The 21,927-nt window shown below is 45.5% G+C and overlaps 1 protein-coding gene across 3 annotated transcripts in view; it reads right to left on the reverse strand.

The window, feature by feature from the left end:
- The window catches only part of ZNF711 (zinc finger protein 711), a 55,966-nt gene that overhangs the window by 17,786 nt on the left and 16,253 nt on the right, over positions 1-21,927 (reverse strand). For all 3 annotated transcript variants that reach the window (XM_068250043.1, XM_068250041.1, XM_068250042.1), the window contains 5 exons: positions 17,173-17,700; positions 15,430-15,585; positions 11,713-11,862; positions 8,344-8,481; positions 2,460-2,507 (listed from right to left, as the gene is read on the reverse strand). In XM_068250043.1, coding sequence (XP_068106144.1) covers positions 2,460-2,507; positions 8,344-8,481; positions 11,713-11,862; positions 15,430-15,585; positions 17,173-17,700 — 1,020 coding nt within the window. The remainder of the gene's footprint in view (positions 1-2,459; positions 2,508-8,343; positions 8,482-11,712; positions 11,863-15,429; positions 15,586-17,172; positions 17,701-21,927) is intronic.

A 21,927-nucleotide genomic window follows, 5' to 3' on the forward strand; every position in this document is an offset into this window, starting at 1 on the left:
ACTGTTAATGGCACAAGCCTCAAACCTGGTACAGTTGGTCATTGGGTCACTGAGGTTCAAATTCAGAAAAAGGGACAGAGCCACAAACAGTGAATCAGATTTGTTTCATTTCATGGGAAAATACAAATTATTGATGCCAAGGACCCCAAAACTCACAAACTTGGGCATTGATTAATGTCTTTGTGTCCAGGTTACAAAAAGTGGGCGGAGCCAAAAACAAATTTCACTGGGAAAGTGTAAACTGCAGCCCTTCTCAGGGCCCGTTTCCACTATTGCGAATCTGCATGTGTTTCCTGCATGCAGATTTGCACAGCCAATACAAGTGGATGGGCCTGTTTCCACTTGTCAGTTTTCCTGAGCGTTTTTCTGTGCAGGATTTTTCTGCACGGCAGAGCCCTCAGAATTCGCCTGCGTGTGGAATGCATGCGAATCGCCGTTAATGTATTTAATAGGGAAATCGCCTGCGGCTTTGGTATGCAAATTTTCATGCAAATTCGCATGGAAATCAATGGAAAAGCACACCGGCACTGCCATGGTTAAATTCGCATACAGCGTCATCCATGCGAATTTTCATGCAAATTCGCACGAAAATTCGCAAACAGCCGCATGCAAAATTCGCATCCGCATGCGAATTTTTACCGCGGCGATTCGCACCGCACAAGTGGAAACAGTGTAAGGGCTACACTGTTTATGTCAGGGTTCCCAATCTTTGCCCAGATGGTCACTGAGTGACTGAGATTAATATTCAGGGAAGTGGGTGGAGCCTATAATGGCCAATCAAAATTCACCTGTTGATTTTCAAGTGGAATATTTAAATTGCTGCCATTTTTACACTGTTAATAGCAGATGCCTCAAACCTGCTACAGTTGGTCATTGGGTGACTGGGGTTCAAATGCTGGAGAGGGGTGGAGCCACAAACAGCCAATCAGATTTGTTTCATTTCAATTCAGATTATTGATACCAAAGACCGCAAAGCTCACAAACTTGGTCAGTGAGTAATTGTGTGTTAGGGTTAGAAAAAGTAGGCGGAGCCAACACCAGCCAAATACATACACGGGCAACGCCGGGCAATCAGCTAGTTTTAAATATAAAAATAAGGAAAAAATATGTTCTTTATTGAAAGAAAAAAAATGTAGATGTAATTTTACCTTTTGGCCACAAGATGTCCTCGGCGCTCACTTTCTCATGCTAATATTAGCAAGCACAGAGGGAGTTACGAGTGGACGGGTTATGTGAATGGCGAAGCTGTCTAAATAGGCGGCTGTGGTCATTCACACTGGGACTTGGATGAATTAATTGATCTAGCGGCTACCGATTGGCAGTATCGAGCGTGGGGGGTGAGCGGGAACGCGCGGCGGGGAGGGATGTAGTAGCTATGTCCCTGCACAGAGCTGTGCCATTTTGCAGGAATGTAGTTACTCGTCCCGGCAGAGGGGAAGAGGTTAGGCATGTAAATAAGGTTCCAGAAAATTTGGGCACAGAGTAGAGCCGAAAAACGGCTCACCCTGCTCATGCAAAAGTCCCAGCGGACTATTACTATTCCCCCTCCAGGCTACCATGGATTCAAGGGTAAGATGTATTTATTCCCTTTTAAACAATGCACATTGCCTGGCTGTCCTGCTGATCCTCTGCTTCTAATACATTTAGCCACAGCCCCTGAACAAGCATGCAGCAGATCAGGTGTTTCTGACATTATTGTCAGATCTGACAAGATTAGCTGCATGCTTGTTTCTGGTGTGATTCAGACACTACTGCAGCCAAATAGATCAGCAGGACTGCCAGGCAACTGGTATTGTTTAAAGTGAAATACAAATAGAAGCCTCCATAACCCTCTCACCGGGGGTTCCTTTTAATGCACTGGAGAACATATTAGGAAGGGCGGGAACACTCCAAGATCAGCGGCCAACCAAGAAATGTATAATCCCAGCAGATGAGCCCCCCCGCCTCACTCCATCTGTCTCTGAAATACTACAATTGGGTGGATCAGAGTAGGCAATAAGTGATGGGTATGAGTGACAGGGGGGAGGGGGGGGGACGGGAGGGAACAAGAGGATTTATGCTTAGCTGGGGCTTCCCCCAGCCCCTGGTCAACAACTTTGGTGTCCTCCTGCGTCGATACGGCTTGCTGCTGCAGCCGCATTTAAGTCAGAGGCCCAGGGGCTAATGTGCATGTGCTGTACTGGGTCCTGCAGCCCCTCCATGGCGGCCCCGTGGCCAGGATTGTTGTGCGCATGCGCAGTAACAAGTCTGTTCAACTGCCCATATGCAGAACGCTCCTGGACTTGGGAGCACGATCGAGGAGGCACACAGCCAGGACAGCGCATGCGCAGTAGCCAGCGACTCAGCCAGCTTGCGGACTTTCATTTGGCAGACTATAAGGGGGTGGATAGAACCCCACTAATAATCCTCCTGTTCCCCCGTCTCAGGTACAATTACATTAGGAAGGGTTGTGGCCTCACCGGTCTCCTGCCAGTCTCCGTACTTCCGTGGTAGCTCTCTCTCCTCTCCTGCAACACAACAACAAACAGTTACACAGGCCGATCAAAGGCACAGATCTATTCCAACAGTTTTTCCTTCTTAATAATCTGAAATAATAATAATCTGAACATTTGTATAGCGCTTTTCTCCTGTCGGACTCAAAGCGCTCAAGAGCTGCAGCCGCTGGGGCGAGCTCAAGAGACCACCCTGCAGTGTTAGGGAGTCTTGCCTTGAACTCCTTACTGAATAGGTACTTGACCTAGCCAGGATTCGAACCCTGGTCTCCCATTCTTATTTTCTGCCTATTTAATCACAATCAGAAAAAAGCAGTAATCGGCGTGTTTTGAAAGTATCAATGTTTTCGGCATATAAAATGCACTTTTTCTCCCCCCAAAAAAGCATCTTACAGTTACATGCCAAATGCAGTGAGTCCCGACTTACGAACGCCCGCTGATACGAACCGCCATCCTGCCGTGATGCCGGGGACTCATGTGTAGTTTCAAGCAGCACCGGCTCACCTAATCCAATGACTGCAGCGGGGATCAGACACCTCTCCTCTCCCGCACTGCTCCCCTAGTGCTGGCCTCTGCTGATGATGCGATCACCAGAAGCCGGCACTAAGAAGTAGCAGAGGGGACACATGGGGAGCGGAGGGGACACATGGGGAGCAGAGATTTATACTTAACTGGAGCTTCCTCCAGGGGCTTTGCTATTAACCGATAAAATCAGCACCATTGATTTCAATGCAATTCACGAAACTGTTTGTCAAGGAACCATCAGAAGTTTGAGAAAATTTTCACTAGAATGCCAGAGGTGTTCTCAGTCATCCCTACACATAATCACTGAATCCTGCAGCACATCCTCTGCTGTGTTTGCTGGGTTGTATCAACTGCAATTAAGGTGGCCATACATTTATCGACTTAGCGGCCAATCGACCATCCAATTCAATAATTGCATGGCTGGAAAGTGTACTGGTTAAAGGCTCTGCCTCTGACACAGGAGACCTGGGTTCAAATCTCGGCTATTCCTGTTCAGTAAGCCTGCATCTATTCAGTAAGGAGACCATGGGCAAGACTCCCTAACACTGCTACTGCTTATAGAGCGCCCCTAATGGCTGCAAATCTCTTTGAGTCTGCTGAATGCTCTGTGTCAATAATTATTATGGAATCGGATGAAAATCAGTGCTGCCAAGTGGATACCGGATGAATAATGCAACCAGTTTCGGGGTGTGCATGTCGATCGGACGGCAAGATGTTGGGCCGTCGTGGTGGATCGGGTGCGCGGCGGTAACGGCAAGGGATATCGGGACGATGTCTCCCCTAATGTCAAATCAAACACAATCTATTAATCCACTTGGTAGCTTTATGAAAAAACAGGTTTGATTAGAACCGTCGCCTGTTAATTTGGGCACGGAATATTACAAAAAATCAGGGCTGTGGAGTCGGTCCAAAAATCCACCGACTCCGACTCCTCAGTTTAGGATTCCACCGACTCCGACTCCACGACTCCGACTCCTCTAATTTGCATATTACAATTTTGTTGATTAAAAGTATGTAACATGAAATTCGTCTCTTAACTGCCAACGCTTAGGAATTTTACAAGACAACTGAAGTGAGAAGGATATGTAGACTACTATATTTATTCCCTTTAGACTAAAACTAGTCCTTGGTAAGAGTACTTGTAAAAGGTACAAACCGGAACAAAGAACATCTATCAGGCCCTAGGCAATGTAAGTGTGGTTGCATGTAAGAGTGATGTGCAGGTACTCTGCAGGGGAATGAGGAGATTGTAAACAGACAACACCTCTGTGTTCAATGTGCACAGCATTCTCAGTGGATTCCCTGCAGCTCTGTGGGGAGTGCATATGTAGAGTATAGTACTACTGTGTAACAAAGTAAACCTGAGACAGATGAAATTAAAGTTTTATACAAACCTGGGGCTTCCTCCAGCCGCCTTCAGGATAATCAGTCCCTCGTTGTCCTCCTCCACCACCTGGATCTTCTGCTATGAGTCCAGGTACTTGAGCCAGTCAGGCGTAGTGCGCATGCACACACTCCGCCGCCAGGAGCATACTACACCTTTGCAGCACTATTGCGCAGGTGCAGAATGTTCCTGGCTGTGGGAGCGGCATGCGGCCGGACAGCGCTGACTGGCTGAATTACCAGGACTCATAGCAGAAGATCCGGGTGGTGGAGGACAGTGAGGGACTGATTAGCCTGAAGGGGGCTGGAGGAAGCCCCAGGTATGTATAAAAGTTTACTTTTCATCCGTCTCAGTTACCCTTTAATTTGTAGTCACCAAACCAAATTTTAATAACATATCAAATTATTTGATTTCATCAGCAAAGGGAGTGCATACATTTGCATAAATCAGCATCAATGCAGAATTATTTCCATCTCGTTGACCATCTCTATTAGTGACACGGCTACACATCAGGCTTTATTCTTACAGCATAGATGTTATTTAGTATATATAAGAGATTCCTGTGTACACATATATACAGTCACAATCAGATATGTATATCTGACCTTAAAAATACGGGGACTGCTTTATTGAAGCAGCACAAGTAACTAATTTTGATTGGTTTATTTCATTTTTGTGGACTAAGCACAGCTATTACTGTATATATACATTATTTTTAATGACTATTATCTGAGAAATAGAACATTTTATCATATTTTCTATTTTAATTACAGTTACAAATTCATTAGGAGTCGGAGTCGGTGCATTTTTTCCCGACTCCGACTCAGACTCCAGGCACCCAAAATTGCCCGACTCCACGACTCCGACTCCACGACTCCGACTCCACAGCCCTGCAAAAAATTATCATATTTGTAATATCTCGCTGCTCTCCATTACCTCTTCACAATAACAACCTGTCTCTCTACACCCATCACTAACCTCTACCCTATCACCTAAATGTGGCCATACCTCAGGCAACTTAGCAACCGACTGACCATCCCATTCCATGATTATTATCCAATCGAATGAAAATTAAGTTGCCAAGTGTATGCCCAAACGACTATGCAACCAATTTCAGTCCAAAGTCGTTTGCATTAATCGGTCTCACATGCTGCAAGATGTATGGCCGACCTGCTTGATCGAGTGCGCAGGACAAGCAACAAATGTGACTAATTCCCCGAGGCTGTCCCCTCCAATGTGCACCCCCCTGGTGCCCAGTGCACTACACATTACCTGTCTCTGAGCGTACTCCTTGCTCCATACACTTGCCCCGTATGCCAGCCCCGGCGTCATGTGACTTTTATTCCTAACCTCTCACACTAATCTGCCTGCCCTGGCGTCATGTGACTTTTATTCCTAACCTCTCACACTAACCTGCCTGCCCCGGCGTCATGTGACTTTTATTCCTAACCTCTCACACTAACCTGCCTGCCCCGGCGTCATGTGACTTTTATTCCTAACCTCTCACACTAACCTGCCTGCCCCGGCGTCATGTGACTTTTATTCCTAACCTCTCACACTAACCTGCCTGCCCCGGCGTCATGTGACTTTTATTCCTAACCTCTCACACTAACCTGCCTGCTCCGGCATCATGTGACTTTCATTACTAACCTCTCACACTAACCTGCCTGCCCCGGAGTCATGTGACTTTTATTCCTAACCTCTCACACTAACCTGCCTGCTCCGGCATCATGTGACTTTCATTACTAACCTCTCACACTAACCTGCCTGCTCTGGCATCATGTGACTTTCATTACTAACCTCTCACACTAACCTGCCTGCCCCGGAGTCATGTGACTTTTATTCCTAACCTCTCACACTAACCTGCCTGCTCCGGCATCATGTGACTTTCATTACTAACCTCTCACACTAACCTGCCTGCTCCGGCATCATGTGACTTTCATTACTAACCTCTCACACTAACCTGCCTGCTCCGGCATCATGTGACTTTCATTCCTAACCTCTCATACTAACGTGCCTGCCCCGGCGTCATGTGACTTTCATTACTAACCTCTCACACTAACCTGCCTGCTCCGGCATCATGTGACTTTCATTCCTAACCTCTCACACTAACCTGCCTGCCCCGGCGTCATGTGACTTTCATTACTAACCTCTCACACTAACCTGCCTGCTCCGGTATCATGTGACTTTCATTCCTAACCTCTCACACTAACGTGCCAGCCCCGGCGTCATGTGACTTTTATTCCTAACCTCTCACACTAACCTGCCTGCCCCGGCGTCATGTGACTCATTACTAACCTCTCACACTAACCTGCCTGCTCCGGCATCATGTGACTTTCATTACTAACCTCTCACACTAACCTGCCTGCTCCGGCATCATGTGACTTTCATTACTAACCTCTCACACTAACCTGCCTGCTCCGGCATCATGTGACTTTCATTACTAACCTCTCACACTAACCTGCCTGCTCCGGCATCATGTGACTTTCATTCCTAACCTCTCACACTAACCTGCCTGCCCCGGCATCATGTGACTTTCATTACTAACCTCTCACACTAACCTGCCTGCTCCGGCATCATGTGACTTTCCTAACCTCTCACACTAACGTGCCGGCCCCGGTGTCATGTGACTTTCATTACTAACCTCTCACACTAACCTGCCTGCTCCGGCATCATGTGACTTTCCTAACCTCTCACACTAACGTGCCGGCCCCGGTGTCATGTGACTTTCATTCCTAACCTCTCACACTAACCTGCCTGCTCCGGCATCATGTGACTTTCATTACTAACCTCTCACACTAACCTGCCTGCTCTGGCATCATGTGACTTTCATTCCTAACCTCTCACACTAACCTGCCTGCCCCGGCATCATGTGACTTTCATTACTAACCTCTCACACTAACCTGCCTGCTCCGGCATCATGTGACTTTCATTCCTAACCTCTCACACTAACGTGCCGGCCCCGGTGTCATGTGACTTTCATTCCTAACCTCTCACACTAACGTGCCGGCCCCGGTGTCATGTGACTTTCATTACTAACCTCTCACACTAACGTGCCGGCCCCGGTGTCATGTGACTTTCATTCCTAACCTCTCACACTAACCTGCCTGCCCCGGCATCATGTGACTTTCATTACTATCCTCTCACACTAACCTGCCAGCCCCGGCGTTATGTGACTTTCATTCCTAACCTCTCACGCTAACCTGCCGGCCCCGGCGTCATGTGACTTTCATTCCTAACCTCTCACACTAACCTGGCAGCCCCGGCGTCATGTGACTTTAATTCCTAACCTCTCACACTAACCTGCCAGCCCCAGTGTCTTGTGACTTTCATTCTTGACCTCTCACACTACCCTGCCAGCCCCGGCGTCATGTGACTTTCATTCCTAACCTCTCACACTAACCTGGCAGCCCCAGCGTCATGTGACTTTTATTCCTAACCTCTCACACTAACCTGCCAGCCCCGGCGTTATGTGACTTTCATTCCTAACCTCTCACACTAACCTGCCGGCCCCGGTGTCATGTGACTTTCATTCCTAACCTCTCACACTAACGTCCCGGCCCCGGTGTCATGTGACTTTCATTCCTAACCTCTCACACTAACCTGCCGGCCCCGGTGTCATGTGACTTTCATTCCTAACCTCTCACACTAACCTGCCAGCCCCGGCGTCTTGTGACTTTCTTTCCTGACCTCTCACACTAACCTGCCAGCCCCGGCGTCATGTGACTTTCATTCCTGACCTCTCACACTAACCTGCCAGCCCCGGCGTCATATGACTTTCATTCCTGACCTCTCACACTAACGTGCCGGCCCCGGTGTCATGTGACTTTGGCTACAGCGTAGCCGAGCGCATTACTGTTTGTTACGCCTTCCCTGCCGCTATACCCTCTTATGCCATTCAGCAAATATGGCTTTTCCCCTGTATTAAAGCATAACACTGACCGTATGCAGCCGCCCAGGCCACAGGCACAAAGGTCTTGCTAATCCCGGAATCTTCTGCCTGGGCTTCCGACAACGACGTGGCTTCCTCCTCCCCTACAATCACTTCCATGTACACTTCATCCGCTATTTCTGCACAACCTGAAGACACAATATTCATCTAGTCAAAACCCTAAAATATCAGGCTTATACAGTATACAAGCAAATTAGTGCCGGCTGGGCCCGTGCATGTCCACAACTAAGCATCAAAACAAACTTAAAGCGAAAATAAACTTATGATATAATGAATTGTATGTGTAGTACAGCTAAGAAATAGAACATTAGTAGCAAAGAAAACAGTCTTATTGTTTTCCAGCACAGGAAGAGTTAAGAAACTTCAGTTGTTATCTATGTAAAAGAGCTTCTCTGAGCTATTTGACCCATTTGGGTTGAATACAGTCCTGTTTTTTGAAGTACTTTAACAGCCAAGAAACAGTACGAGGCAGCTTGACATAAGGTTTTACTGCAGGAAAGTTCAAAGGGTCATTATTTCTGCTTTGTTTTATAGCTTAAAATACAGTGTGGTTTCTGAACTGCAAATATGACAGAATGATGCAATGTTATAACCTAAAAAAAAGCTATATAACTGAAAATAAAAAAGTGAGATTCTTTTCTTTGCTATGAATGTTCTATTATTTATTTATTTAATTTATAAAAGTGCCAACATATTATGCAGCGCTGTTATTATTCATAATTGCCCATATAGTTTATTATATCATACGTTTATTTTTGCTTCACTGTTGTATATGTGTGTATAAGATTCTTAGTTACACATATCTAACTATATGACCAATTGAACATTAAGAATGAGGGCATTTTATGATTAGATTATTACAGTATATTTATAGTATATGAATAATGCAAGTTGTATGCAAATTTATGAATGTTCCCAGTTGTATGCAAACTTATGTTTTTGCTTAAAGGACAACCAAGATGACATGATGAGATAGACATGGGTATGTACAGTGCCTAACACACAAATAACTATGCTGTGTTCTTTTTTTTTCTTACTCTGCCTGAAAGAATTAAACATCAGGTATGCAAGTGACAGTTTCTGTCCGGGTCGGACTGGGTCAGACTACAGCATAACCCTTACTGATAAGTAATTACAGCCATAAAAAACACCTTCCTGTCAGTAAATGGCTTCTGAGAGAAGGAAAGAGATAAGAAGGGTCAATAATTAATAGATTTGAGCTCTGGAATACTTCAATCAAGGTGTCATTGAGCACAGAAAATTAAACAGTAAAAACTTAAAAACTAGATTTAACCACTTCAGCCTACAGGGTTGAGATTTTTTTTGCATCTGAGCAACATTCATTTGCTAATAACTTTATCACTACTCATCACAATGAATTGATCTATATCTTGTTTTTTCCGCCACCAATTAGGCTTTCTGTGGGTGATACATTTCACTGAGAATTAATTTATTCTAAATCTATTTTAACAGGAATATTAAGAAAGAAATGGAAAAAAAATCGGCGCTAGTCTACTTTAGGGGACCCACCGCAAATCCCCATAGAGGATTTGAGCTGTGCTGATTTTCAGCACAGCTCAAATCCTCTATGGGGATTTGCGGTGGGTCCCCTAAAGTAGACTAGCGCCAAAAAATCATTATTGCTCAGCTTTTGGCCATTATAGTTTGAAATTAATACATGCTACCGTAATTAAAACCTATGTACTTTATTTACCAATTTGTCTCGCTTATCACACCATTTAAATTATGTCCCTATCACAATGTATGGCGCAGATATTCAATTTGGAAATAAAGGTGCATTTTTTCAATTTGCGTCCATCACTATTTAGAAGCCCATAATTTAATAAATCATATTGATATACTCCTTTGACATGAATATTTAAAAAGTTCAGACCCTTAGGTAACTATTTATGTTTTTTTTTTATTATTATTGTAATTTTTTATTTTATTTTTTATTAAAACTTGTATGTGGGTATTTTTTTGGTGTGGGAGGTAAACAGGGGATTTTAAAAGTTTTAAATTGTATTTATTCAATTCAAAGTGTATTTTGGTGTAGTTTGCTATTTGGCCACAAGAAGGCCACAGTCAAAAAGTCCTGGGAGCGATCGATCTCGCTCCCAGGAAGAAGTATGAAGACGGGGAACTTATTGATCTCAGAAAAGCCGCAGCGTCTGAAGAGACAATGTTCGTCCAGTTAGGCTGAAGTGGTTAAATATAAAATAAAACTGTGGGATAGCTTACAAAAAAAAAAAAAAAAAAAAAAATATTTTTAGGAGAAGGAGGACAGATACACTTGTTCTTCTCATCAGTTCATTTTCGCTTAGGATGTCCTTTAATTACACTGACTGTATGTTAATTTAACACTAAAGATGGCAGCACACTATAGAATATTTTACATTCCTTTTAAATGTAAGAATTAATATAAATGTTTTTTGACTGATTGTAACATTTGAAAATATGATCAATCACACACGTGTTTAATTTTTCCCCAATTATGAAAAAAAAATAAAAATGAAAACCCTTAGAAAATGTCCTGGGTCTATACATAATGAAATTGACAATCCACCCTACACCATTCAATTTTCATAAAAATGATCAGAAAAATCCAACACTCCTGACTGACTTACATACACGGAGCGTTTTATGCGCCGGATCGAGCCAGCGGCTCGATGCCGAAGCGTCACCGCTCGGATATTATCAATCGAGCCATCAGCGGCTCGATTGATAAGGAAGAAACTGCTCGTGTATGCTTAGCATTACATATATATAAAAAAAATTCAATCAGATTTCTCAAACAAATAATAAAAAAAAAATACTGTTTTTATTAATTTGCTGTAATTAGAGCATGTTATTGTATTCTGTGGGGCCAGATAGATTGAGAGCACCACTTAATTATTAGGTTTATAATCTGCAATTTATGAATGCGAGTTTTTTTTTTTTTAACTTACAAGGGGAAGGGTGGATTAAAGTGTATATGAGGGGAACATTAGGGCGGTGTAAGATTTCATCTGTATTAGGGCGAGGTGTGTGTAGATAAGTGGCCACTCCCACAGGGTGGGCACTCTGAAGTGTGGGAAACTCCCACAGGACGTGGTTAGCTGAGGGAAGTGGATATGACATCATAAGCAGTCGCCCGCCAAGTCTATTTTCTTAGAATCAATACTTACTGCTTGGTTGGATATAATATATGTATAGGGATATAGGGATTATGGCTTGATTTATACAACCGGTGAAAATGTAAACTGTCTGTTCTACCCATGGCAACCAATCAGATATCAGGAGTCATTCAGACAGAATGGTGTTGCCATGTGTGACAGAGACACACCCCTCTCCCCCGCATTTGTAATAATCACAGTTACCGATCTCATCATCATCCTGGGACGTATCCTTCACAGTCATGTAGACCATCTTCTCCCGCGGCACGCGCCCCAGTCCGCTCTGTTCTAGAACGCTGGCGGCGACGGAATGACCGTTCTGGAAGTCGCTCTCTGTCACAATTTCTGTTCCTCCTAAACAAGCACAGGACAAAACAGTCAGGAAGAGGGCATGGCACCATAGACATGTGTGATGTCTCTAATACAAGCATAAAGCTGGCCATACACTGGCCCGATTTGCGGCCGTTTCGACAGCAGATTCGATCACTGGGATCGAATCTGCTGCCAATGGTTCGCGCTAAACGCACCCGCCGATGAAATCGGATCGGTCCGTCGTTCGCGCCGTGCGGAAAAATACCGTCGATCGCCCGCGGGTAGGGAGCGCGTCGCTAGCGGCGGCCGATGCGATCAGGTATACATTACCTGACGCTGGCTCCCGGGCATCCTCTCCGCGCTGCACCGCACCGCTCTGTTTCTGCTTCCATCCCGGCGTACATTAACTTCCTGTGTCACTCCAGTGACCAGGAAGTTCAAATAGAGGGCGCTCTATTTGAACTTCCTGGTCACAGAGTGACACAGTGTACGCTGGGATGCGGTGCAGCGCGGAGAAGACGCCCGGGAGCCAGCTTCAGGTAATGTATAGGGGGGGGGGGGGGGCAGGCGGCAGGAGCAGCTCAACAGATTGTGATCGGTTTCAGGCTGAAACCGATTCACAATCTGTTTGCAGTAAAGGCAGCCATACGATCCCGCTCTGATCAGATTCGATCAGATAGGGATCTGTCAGCTGGTCGATCTAATGGCAAATCGACCAGTGTATGGCTACCTTAAGGGTCAGTTCACACAGGCAACTGACGGCGTCCATCATTCACCCCTAGTAAACCTCTGACTATAGTAACCTCAGTCCCCAGGTCTCGGCCATGTACCTATATAATTATACAATGTATGATAAATCCTGTTACAGTAACCTTCTGATATAGTAAAGTTCTTGGCCAGGTCCTTTGGAGGTTACTATAAAGGGACTCTACTGTACTTTTATGTGCTGGAGTGGTTCAGTGCTGTGACCGGACACGTACATCAAAGAAAGGGGCATGGAAAGATTCGGGCACCCTGTAATCCCGATTGTAAAATATTGGTGTTTAATACTGATATTTTACTATTAAAGTGTAAAATATCAGTATTAAAAAACAACGTTACTATGACTAAAGCTAACTCTACTCTCACACAGAACCCTCCACTGATTTCCCCACCCCCTGCAAACTTCTTACCTGGTGCCTAACCCTAACCAAACCCCCCACAAACTTCTTACCTGGTGCCTAACCCTAACCCAAGCCCCCACAAACTTCCTACCTGATGCCTAACCCTAACCCAACCCCCGCAAACTTCCTACCTGATGCCTAACCCTAATCCAACCCCCCACAAACTTCTTACCTGATGTCTAACCCTAACCCAACCCCCCACAAACTTCTTACCTGGTGCCTAACCCTAACCAAACCCCCCACAAACTTCTTACCTGGTGCCTAACCCTAACCCAACCCCCCAAAACTTCCTACCTGATGTCTAACCCTAATCCAACCCCCCTCAAACTTCTTACCTGATGCCTAACCCAACCCCCAAAACTCCCTACCTGATGCCTAACCCTAACCCATCCCCCCCCCCCCCCAAACTTCTTACCTGGTGCCTAAACCTAACCCAACCCCCCAAAACTTCCTACCTGATGCCTAACCCTAACCCAACCCCCCACAAACTGCCTACCTGATACCTAACCCTAAACCCACCTCAAAGAGTTTCTAACTGACACCTGACCCTAAACGTCCCCCCAAAACTTCCTACCTGATGCCTAATCCTCCCTTCCCCCACACAAACATTGTGACGTCTAACCCCAAACTCACCCCCCCCCCCCCACAAACTTCCTACCTGACACCTAACCCTAATTCCCCCGTACTAATAAACAAAACCTATTTGTGCGCTCCTCACAATTAGCCTAATAACAGAATGTTACAGCTTCCCCTGGTTCGCACCTGAAAAAAGTGTGTGTGTCACTCTGCAAGTAATATGAAAGGTAAACAGGGCGCTCTACAGTAAGCAGTTAAGATTATCCTCAAACATTACATGAACACAGTCAAACATGAAAATGACCATATATTAATGTCCCTGATGTTGAAATCAAATAACAGTCCACAGGTTTCTTCCTCCAGACCTATTTAGTACATAGGTGACCTCCAACAGTTCCTGAGTATTATAGTAACAGTATACGCTCACCAGATTCCACAGCTGCCCTTCTCAGGATCAGCCAAACACGCTTCTGGACAAGCCAGTATTCTCTCGATGTCCCAGCCTTTTCCTCCTCAGCAGGCCGTGCAAACATAAGAGACAAAAAAGCTCCAATAGTGTGATACTGTATGGTTCAAATCTGCTCCATTGCACCAGTGCTCCCAAAGAACTGATATCGGCACCCTGTGCTCCACCACCAAATAATCAATAAAGCCTCTCACCACATGAACTGGCTGACCCAGCACAGACCAGCATCAATCACTTTTGCCGCTTGCATCAAGCTTAAACTTTCGTTGACAGCCTTCCTATAACTCAAACAGGGCCATACATAGTGTAAAATCTTCTTTTATTAAAATGATTAAAACGTAGTGCACGGCGTGGCCTGAGGAGCGAGGGACGCTGAAAGAGCTCATAAGGATTTTATATGCGCATTGATTCTACTATATTGTAAGTGCACTACGTTTTAATCATTTTAATAAAAGAAGATTTTACACTATATATGGCCCTGTTTGAGTTCTAGGAAGACTGTCAACGAAAGTTTAAGCTTGATGCAAGCGGCAAAAGTGATTGATGCTGGTCTGTGCTGGGTCAGCCAGTTCATGTGGTGAGAGGCTTTATTGATTATTTGGTGGTGGAGCACAGGGTGCCGATATCAGTTCTTTGGGAGCACTGGTGCAATGGAGCAGATTTGAACCATACAGTATCACACTATTGGAGCTTTTTTGTCTCTTATGTTTGCACAGCCTGTGGAGGAGGAAAAGGCTGGGACATCGAGAGAATACTGGCTTGTCCAGAAGCGTGTTTGGCTGATCCTGAGAAGGGCAGCTGTGGAATCTGGTGAGCGTATACTGTTACTATAATACTCAGGAACTGTTGGAGGTCACCTATGTACTAAATAGGTCTGGAGGAAGAAACCTGTGGACTGTTATTTGATTTTAACATCAGGGACATTAATATATGGTCATTTTCATGTTTGACTGTGTTCATGTAATGTTTGAGGATAATCTTAACTGCTTACTGTAGAGCGCCCTGTTTACCTTTCATATCCTAATTCCCCCCCAGCCGCCAATCGCTGACCCCTTCCCCCGCATTACCCCTCAATGCTGATATTTTAATAGACGTCTATAGCGGTGCCCAAACCTCCAACACTAGCGGCGCCCGAATTGCCTGCTTTGGACTGGACAGGTTGTAAGTTTGGGCACCACCACTCATCTACCCTATCTTGCAGAGGTTGGCTTGCCTACAGCAGACTGGCACACCACACTGTATATATATATATATATATATATATATATATATATATATATATATATATATATATATATATATATATATATATATATATATATATATATACTGCATATATCACAATAACTGGATGTTTGAACATAAAACACAGCACGGACTGAATGCAGCAGGACAGTTACTGACCAATTTCCACATCATCGTCTGCCTCTGCTTTGAATATGTAAACTTTAATGACTTCAGAGCCGAATCCGTCTTCCTTGCCGTCCCCGTGGGTCACCTCTGTGCTGATCTTCAGCGGGGTGCTGCCAATACGTTCCAACTTGTCCCCAACGTCATCCACTGCATGAAACAGACAACAAGAACATCCACTGCATAAAACAGACAACAACGTTATCCACTGCATAAAACAGACAAAATCAACCAACGTCATCCACTGCATGAAACAGACAACAACGTCATCCACTGCATAAAACAAACAACGTCATCCACTGCATGAAACAGACAACAATGTATAAGTATAGGTGCCCAGTACAGATAGGCAAGTATAGGTGCCCAGTATAGGTAGCTAAGTATAGGTGCCCAGTATAGGTAGCTAAGTATAGGTAGATAAGTATAGGTGACCAGTATAGGTAGCTAAATATAGGTGCCCAGTATAGGTAGATAAGTATAGGTGCCCAGTATAGGTAGCTAAGTTTAGGTGCCCAGTATAGGTAGCTAAGTATAGGTGCCCAGTATAGGTAGCTAAGTATATGTGCCCAGTATAGGTAGCTAAGTATAGGTGCCCAGTATAGGTAGCTAAGTATAGGTGCCCAGTATAGGTAGATAAGTATAGGTGCCCAGTATAGGTAGCTAAGTATAGGTGCCCAGTATAGGTAGCTAAGTATATGTTCCCAGTATAGGTGCCCAGTATAGTAATCACTTACCTCCCTCCAGCTCCAGCGGTGGTGTCTGTGGCTTGTCCCGGTCTTCCCTCCTTCAGCCGCGGCTCTTACTTCTTCATGGAGGGTGGACGGGCGTGTCCAAACGTGGCCATGTCCCATGTCCAGATGGCAAACGTGGCCATGTCCCATCAAATTCTGCTGCCGTGGCTGCTCGCAACCAATCAGGTTAGGGATGGGGAGGGGATATGTGCAGCTGAAGGGGAAAGGTGATCTATCGGTGGATTGCAATCGACCTATAGGCACCCCTGTTTTAGATGGTGGGATGAACCTTTAAACGGGAACGTGCACGAGCTGCAGTTTTCAATATTGACACTTTGGGCACAATTTTGACATTCTTCACTTAGGGGTGTAGTAATTGCCACGAGTTTAGACATTAATGGCTCTGTGAGGAGTTCATTTAATTTAATAACCTCTTAGGTACCTGTTAGAAGCTAGTGGGGAAAGTCACCTAAGCATGGCATGTGTAAACTTACTTGGAAGTTAATGTAAGCTGTGGCAATTAAATAGAATGTTAAAAAAGACTAATATACAGATTCAGAGCAGAATCAGAGCAAGCAGAGGCAGTATAACAAAACATGTACATCTGAAGGGATGTCGGGATGCCCCGCAGTGCCCTCACTGCACGGAATAGCTTGTAACGAGCTGTTACTGCAAAGGTTCTTGTCAATGGGCTTCGGTAATTTACCGCACTTCTATCGCACCGGTGAAAATGTTACCCAATGCGGCGGTATTTTCCCGACAAGATTTTTCTTTTGCACAGCCATTTATGAACGGACCCCAATGTGTCAAAGTGTCATATCTTCAGTATTGCCCCATAAAAACCTATAATAATATCTTTACAAAATATGTTCGAGGGGATACTAACTTTTGTGGGATACCGTATGCTTGCTGATTTTGGGCTGGGGGTGGCATATATGCTTAATGGTGTCTAAAAATCTATTAAAAGCAATAAGGAATCAGTTCTGTTGGCTGGGATCTGACTTACACGAGATCATCAGATAGTCTTCTGAAGGGCCTTTTAAGTCCTCCTCTTCCTCCTCAGCTTTGACGCTCAGAGATGACCCAGATGGAGCTTGAATGATGGTATCCGGATCACAGCTGGCCACCAGAACCTCCTGGGAGACCATGGTGGGCGAGTGAGAGCCAGACCCACCCTCATGGACCACCTGGGCTAACTGACCATCAGCGTCTGTAACAAGGTCAGCCACAAACACTTGGTCAGGCACGGAGACAGTTTCGGTGATGATATCGGACTCTAGAATGTTATGGTCATCGTCTAACTCCTCCTCAATTGCCACATCCGTTTCCAGGACGGCCTCAGGAACAATGACGTTCTCTGTAACGATGTCCGCCTCGGTGATGATCTCCGAACCCTGCACCACCTCTTCTGATAACTCATCATGTTCCAGCGTGATCTCATCATCTGTGATGACATCGGAAACCAGGACACCCTCTGGGACTGACACAACAATGTGGTCCCCATCGATGTGGGCTGTGCCAGCCATCCCAGCCACTGTGGGGACAATCAGAGACAAGAAAGAACATTACCAACTTCACCAGAAGTCTACATCATCACATTGTATTATTACATAGCCCCGTACAAAACATCCACTGTGGTCTATGTATGCCTACCTATCTAGACAGTAATGTCCAACTCCAGTGTTCGAGGCCCATATCCATGCCAGTTTCTAGGATGGACAGAGAAATGGAGAAGTGTGGTCTACTTGATGATTCACTCCCATCAATTCATTTAAACTGCGCCAAAGATGTGTGAGGACCTTGGCCCTTGAGGACTGGAGTTAGAACTGATCTAGACCAATAATAAACAGTCATACCATGCGTACTTGAAAGAGATGTTCCCTAAGGAGAGGGAACACTACAACAGACAACACCACCGAGAACCACTTATCTTCAAGCCGAGTGGGCTGACCCATTTCACAGAATCCGATGCTTATACTAACTTAACCCTTTCGGGACTGGCTGCCTAACCCCCCCCTTAAGGACCAGGCGATTTTGCTAGGGTGGGCGGTGCGTTGGGGGGTCAGGCAGTCGGATCCCTGGTAGGTCTAAGCTGGGCATGGTGTCCCCACTGTGGCCAGGTGTCACCCATAGTGCAGGCAACCTTTACTCACCTCCCAGCACCCCTCCGCTCTGGCTGGTATCCCCGCTCATACTGCCGCTCAATTGCGGGTCTCGGCTTGATGACGTCATCAAGCCGGGACCCGACACTTACATCAGAGCCAGCGGGGATGCTGGCCAGAGTGGAGGGGAGCAACGATCACTGGGGAAAGGTCAGGAAGGTGAGTGGATCCTCTTCCCCCCTACAGCCGCAGCTCTAACAGTGATCACTACTATCCTCCGGCGATCGTAGTGATCACGTGATCAGGAGCCAAGTGCGATGGCTCCTGATCACTGAGGGGAGACGTCAGCTGTCATATGACAGCTTCATCTCCCCTCTCAGGTGCGCACGATCGTGGCGGGGCGCTTCGTTTACTGCGATGTTGAATCTACGTCCAGTCAGAGCGGCAGCATCACCTGCTGGACGTAGATTCGTACTGCGTTGGTCCCCATCTGATTAATAGTGAAATACTACCCCAGATTGGGCTCCCGTTTTTTCCTGTGTTATACTTTTTTGTTTGCGCATATCAGAGGTTTAGCCTAGGCTGCTAGTTATGCGGAATTCTCCTCCCACGGAGCATTCTGAGAGATCAGAGATCTTTCCTACTGGCTTCAGGACTCTCTGTAAACAAACATTGTACCCAACAGGACAAAATATGTTTCCACCTGTGAAAAATTTCAGATTTTATTATGGCCACACCCTAAACAAATTATAAATGACCACTGGAAAAAAAAGCAATTTTATTACATAGTTTTCACTACAGGCCCTCTTTCACTTAAGCTGGGAATACGTGGTTCGTTTTTGAGGTGATTAGATGGTTCGATAGATAATTTCCAACATGTCCGATCTCCCTTTTGATCCTTTCGCCGCTCAATTTCTGATAGAAGTGAATGGAAAAAGATAAGAAAAACAAGCGGAAGAGAATTGACTGCAGAATCGAGCGGCAAAAATGATCGAGAGGAGAATTGAGCGCCAGAAATGAACTGTGTATTCCCAGCATTACTCAGATATAAAATCTATGGCAGTCTTCAGCATTCTCTATCACTGGCGGGGCTCAGATGATATCCATATATACAGATACAGAGGTAATAGGATGAGAGCGTTACATGGTGCAAAGAATGAGCAGGAAATCCGCCCTCTAATACTGCTAATCTTATTTACAGTCACCAACCAAAGCCCCTTATCCAGTGATGTCACACCCATCTGTACAGCGACGCTGCACTGCAGGACAGACCCAGAGCTCTCCGCTGTGTTATCTGATAGCAACGCAAATCATCCGCACGCCGTTTAAAGGACCACTGTCGCAAAAATATATGTAAACACATGCAAATAAGAAGTATGTTTCTTCCAGAGAAAAATGAGCCATAGATTACTTCTCTTCTATGTTACTCACAACAGGTAGTAGAAATCTGACATTACCGACAGGATTTGGGCTAGTCCATCTCTTCATGGGGGATTCTCAGCATGGCCTTTATCCTATACAATAAAATGCAAGTGTCCCTGCGTCAACTGAATGGTTGTGTGTCCCTGTCTTTTTTGTACTGAGCATGTGCGCAGCCAGGGCAGTTAGGACACAGGACCGGATCTGACAGTTTGCTGTGTGTGGTTCACAGAGGTTCTCATTGCATTGTGGGAAATAACAGCTTTTTCCAACTGCCAAGCAAACAGCTCCCTGGCCTAGTGCACACCAAAAACTGCTAGCAGATCCGCAAAATGCTAGCAGATTTTTTAAATGGTTTTTCTTCTTTTTCTGTAGCGTTTCAGCTAGCGTTTTGCGGTTTTGTGAAGCGTTTTTGGTGTAGTAGATTTCATGTATTGTTACAGTAAAGCTGTTACTGAACAGCTACTGTAACAAAAAACGCCTGGCAAACCGCTCTGAAGTGCCGTTTTTCAGAGCGGTTTGCGTTTTTCCTATACTTAACATTGAGGCAGAAATGCCTCCGCAATCCAAAATCTGCAGCAGCCACGGAGTATGCGTTTCTGCAAAACGCCTCCCGCTCTGGTGTGCACCAGCCCATTGAAATACATTACCCAAGCGGATCGCAAACCGCAGCCGAACCGCTCTGGTGTGCACTAGGCCCCTGTGTGCATATACTTCAGACAGTGGTGGGGAACGAGCAAGAGGGACGCGTATGGGCGCGCATTGCGGGGGTAGCTGCTGTGTCCTAGCGCCCGTTTTTTAATGGGCGGGCCTTTTTACAAGGTATTTATAAAGACACTCCCTGAAAACGATTTATACAAAGATGCTGGCCAGTCTCCCTGCTCGCTGTACAATTTTTTGGCAGTTGCCACTCACTAAGGCTATGTTCAAACTATAAATCGCCAACACTATTTCACGCGCTGAGCAATGTTTTGCAATTTTTGAAATTGCCTTTCCCTATGCTTTATAAGCGCGTTTCTAAGCGCTTTTGCAGAGCAAATTTTTTTTTCACTTCCTGACGTCAGTACAATGTATTTATTCATAGAAGCGCCCAGGAAATCGCCATACAAAGAGCTTTTTCAAGCACTTTGTGATTTCCCTATACCTGCCATTATACCAAATTGTCCCAGAAATGGTACAGGCAGCACTTTGGGAAGCGGATCGCAATCGAACCGCACATATGTGAACACTCTCATAGGGAATCATTGCACAAGTGCTTTAAGGCCCCGTTCACATCACAAACGCGGATGGCCATGCGTGCGGAACGCAACGCATGAGAATGCACGCCATCTGCGTTTGTGTGCGTTGCGTGGCTGATCCCATCACTGAAAAGTGAATGGGACAGCCACGCGTTTTTACAAAAAATGCGTGCAGCATGCGTTCCCGGACCGCACAGGTCCGGAACGCATGCAGTGTGAACATCAGACAGTGCACTCTATGCACTGTCTGATGTCATGCGTGTCGGCCACCTGCACGCGTTTCCAAAACGCGGCTGGAAACGCGTGCAGTCTGAACGGGGCCTTAGGGGGAGATTTTCAAAATCGCCGGCACTTAAAAAAACCTGAAAACGGGTGAACAAGTCCTAAGTGCTTTTGAAAATAAAGAAAATCCAGAGAACCCCCCATGAGGAGATGGGCTGGTCCAAAATCTGTTGGCTCAGATTTCTACTACCTACTGTAAGAGACAGCAACATAGGAGAAAAGTAATTAATGGTTCATTTTATTCTAGAAGAAACATACTACTTATACTAAGAGTATATGTTATATGTATATTTAAAATGTTATTATTATTTTACGACAGAGCTCCTTTAAATGATAAACACATCTGATGCTTTGCTCTGCAGTTTTATCATTCACTCTTCACCTGTGTGTGTTAGGCCCGGTTCACATTAGCGTTCCAGGTCCGGCTTCCCCGGACCCGGAATGCTCCGTACACAGCGGATGGTGAACGGATACATTGTTAATCAATGTATCCATTCACACTCGTGCGCCGTCCAGATCCGGATCCGATCCAGGAACGCAGCTCCGGGACGGTCCGGCTTTTTTTCCAACATGCGCTATTTTTCAGTCAGTCCCGGTGCGGCTGCGGACCCGGGCCGGATCCTGACCCTTCGCATGCGGCCATGCTGTGCAATGGGAAACGGATGTCTCCCATCACACTGGCAATAGGACCGGATGCTTCCAGCACCGGTCCTATGCCAC

The sequence above is a fragment of the Hyperolius riggenbachi genome, chromosome 8, assembly GCF_040937935.1.
Source record: "Hyperolius riggenbachi isolate aHypRig1 chromosome 8, aHypRig1.pri, whole genome shotgun sequence".
Taxonomy (NCBI): domain Eukaryota; kingdom Metazoa; phylum Chordata; class Amphibia; order Anura; family Hyperoliidae; genus Hyperolius; species Hyperolius riggenbachi.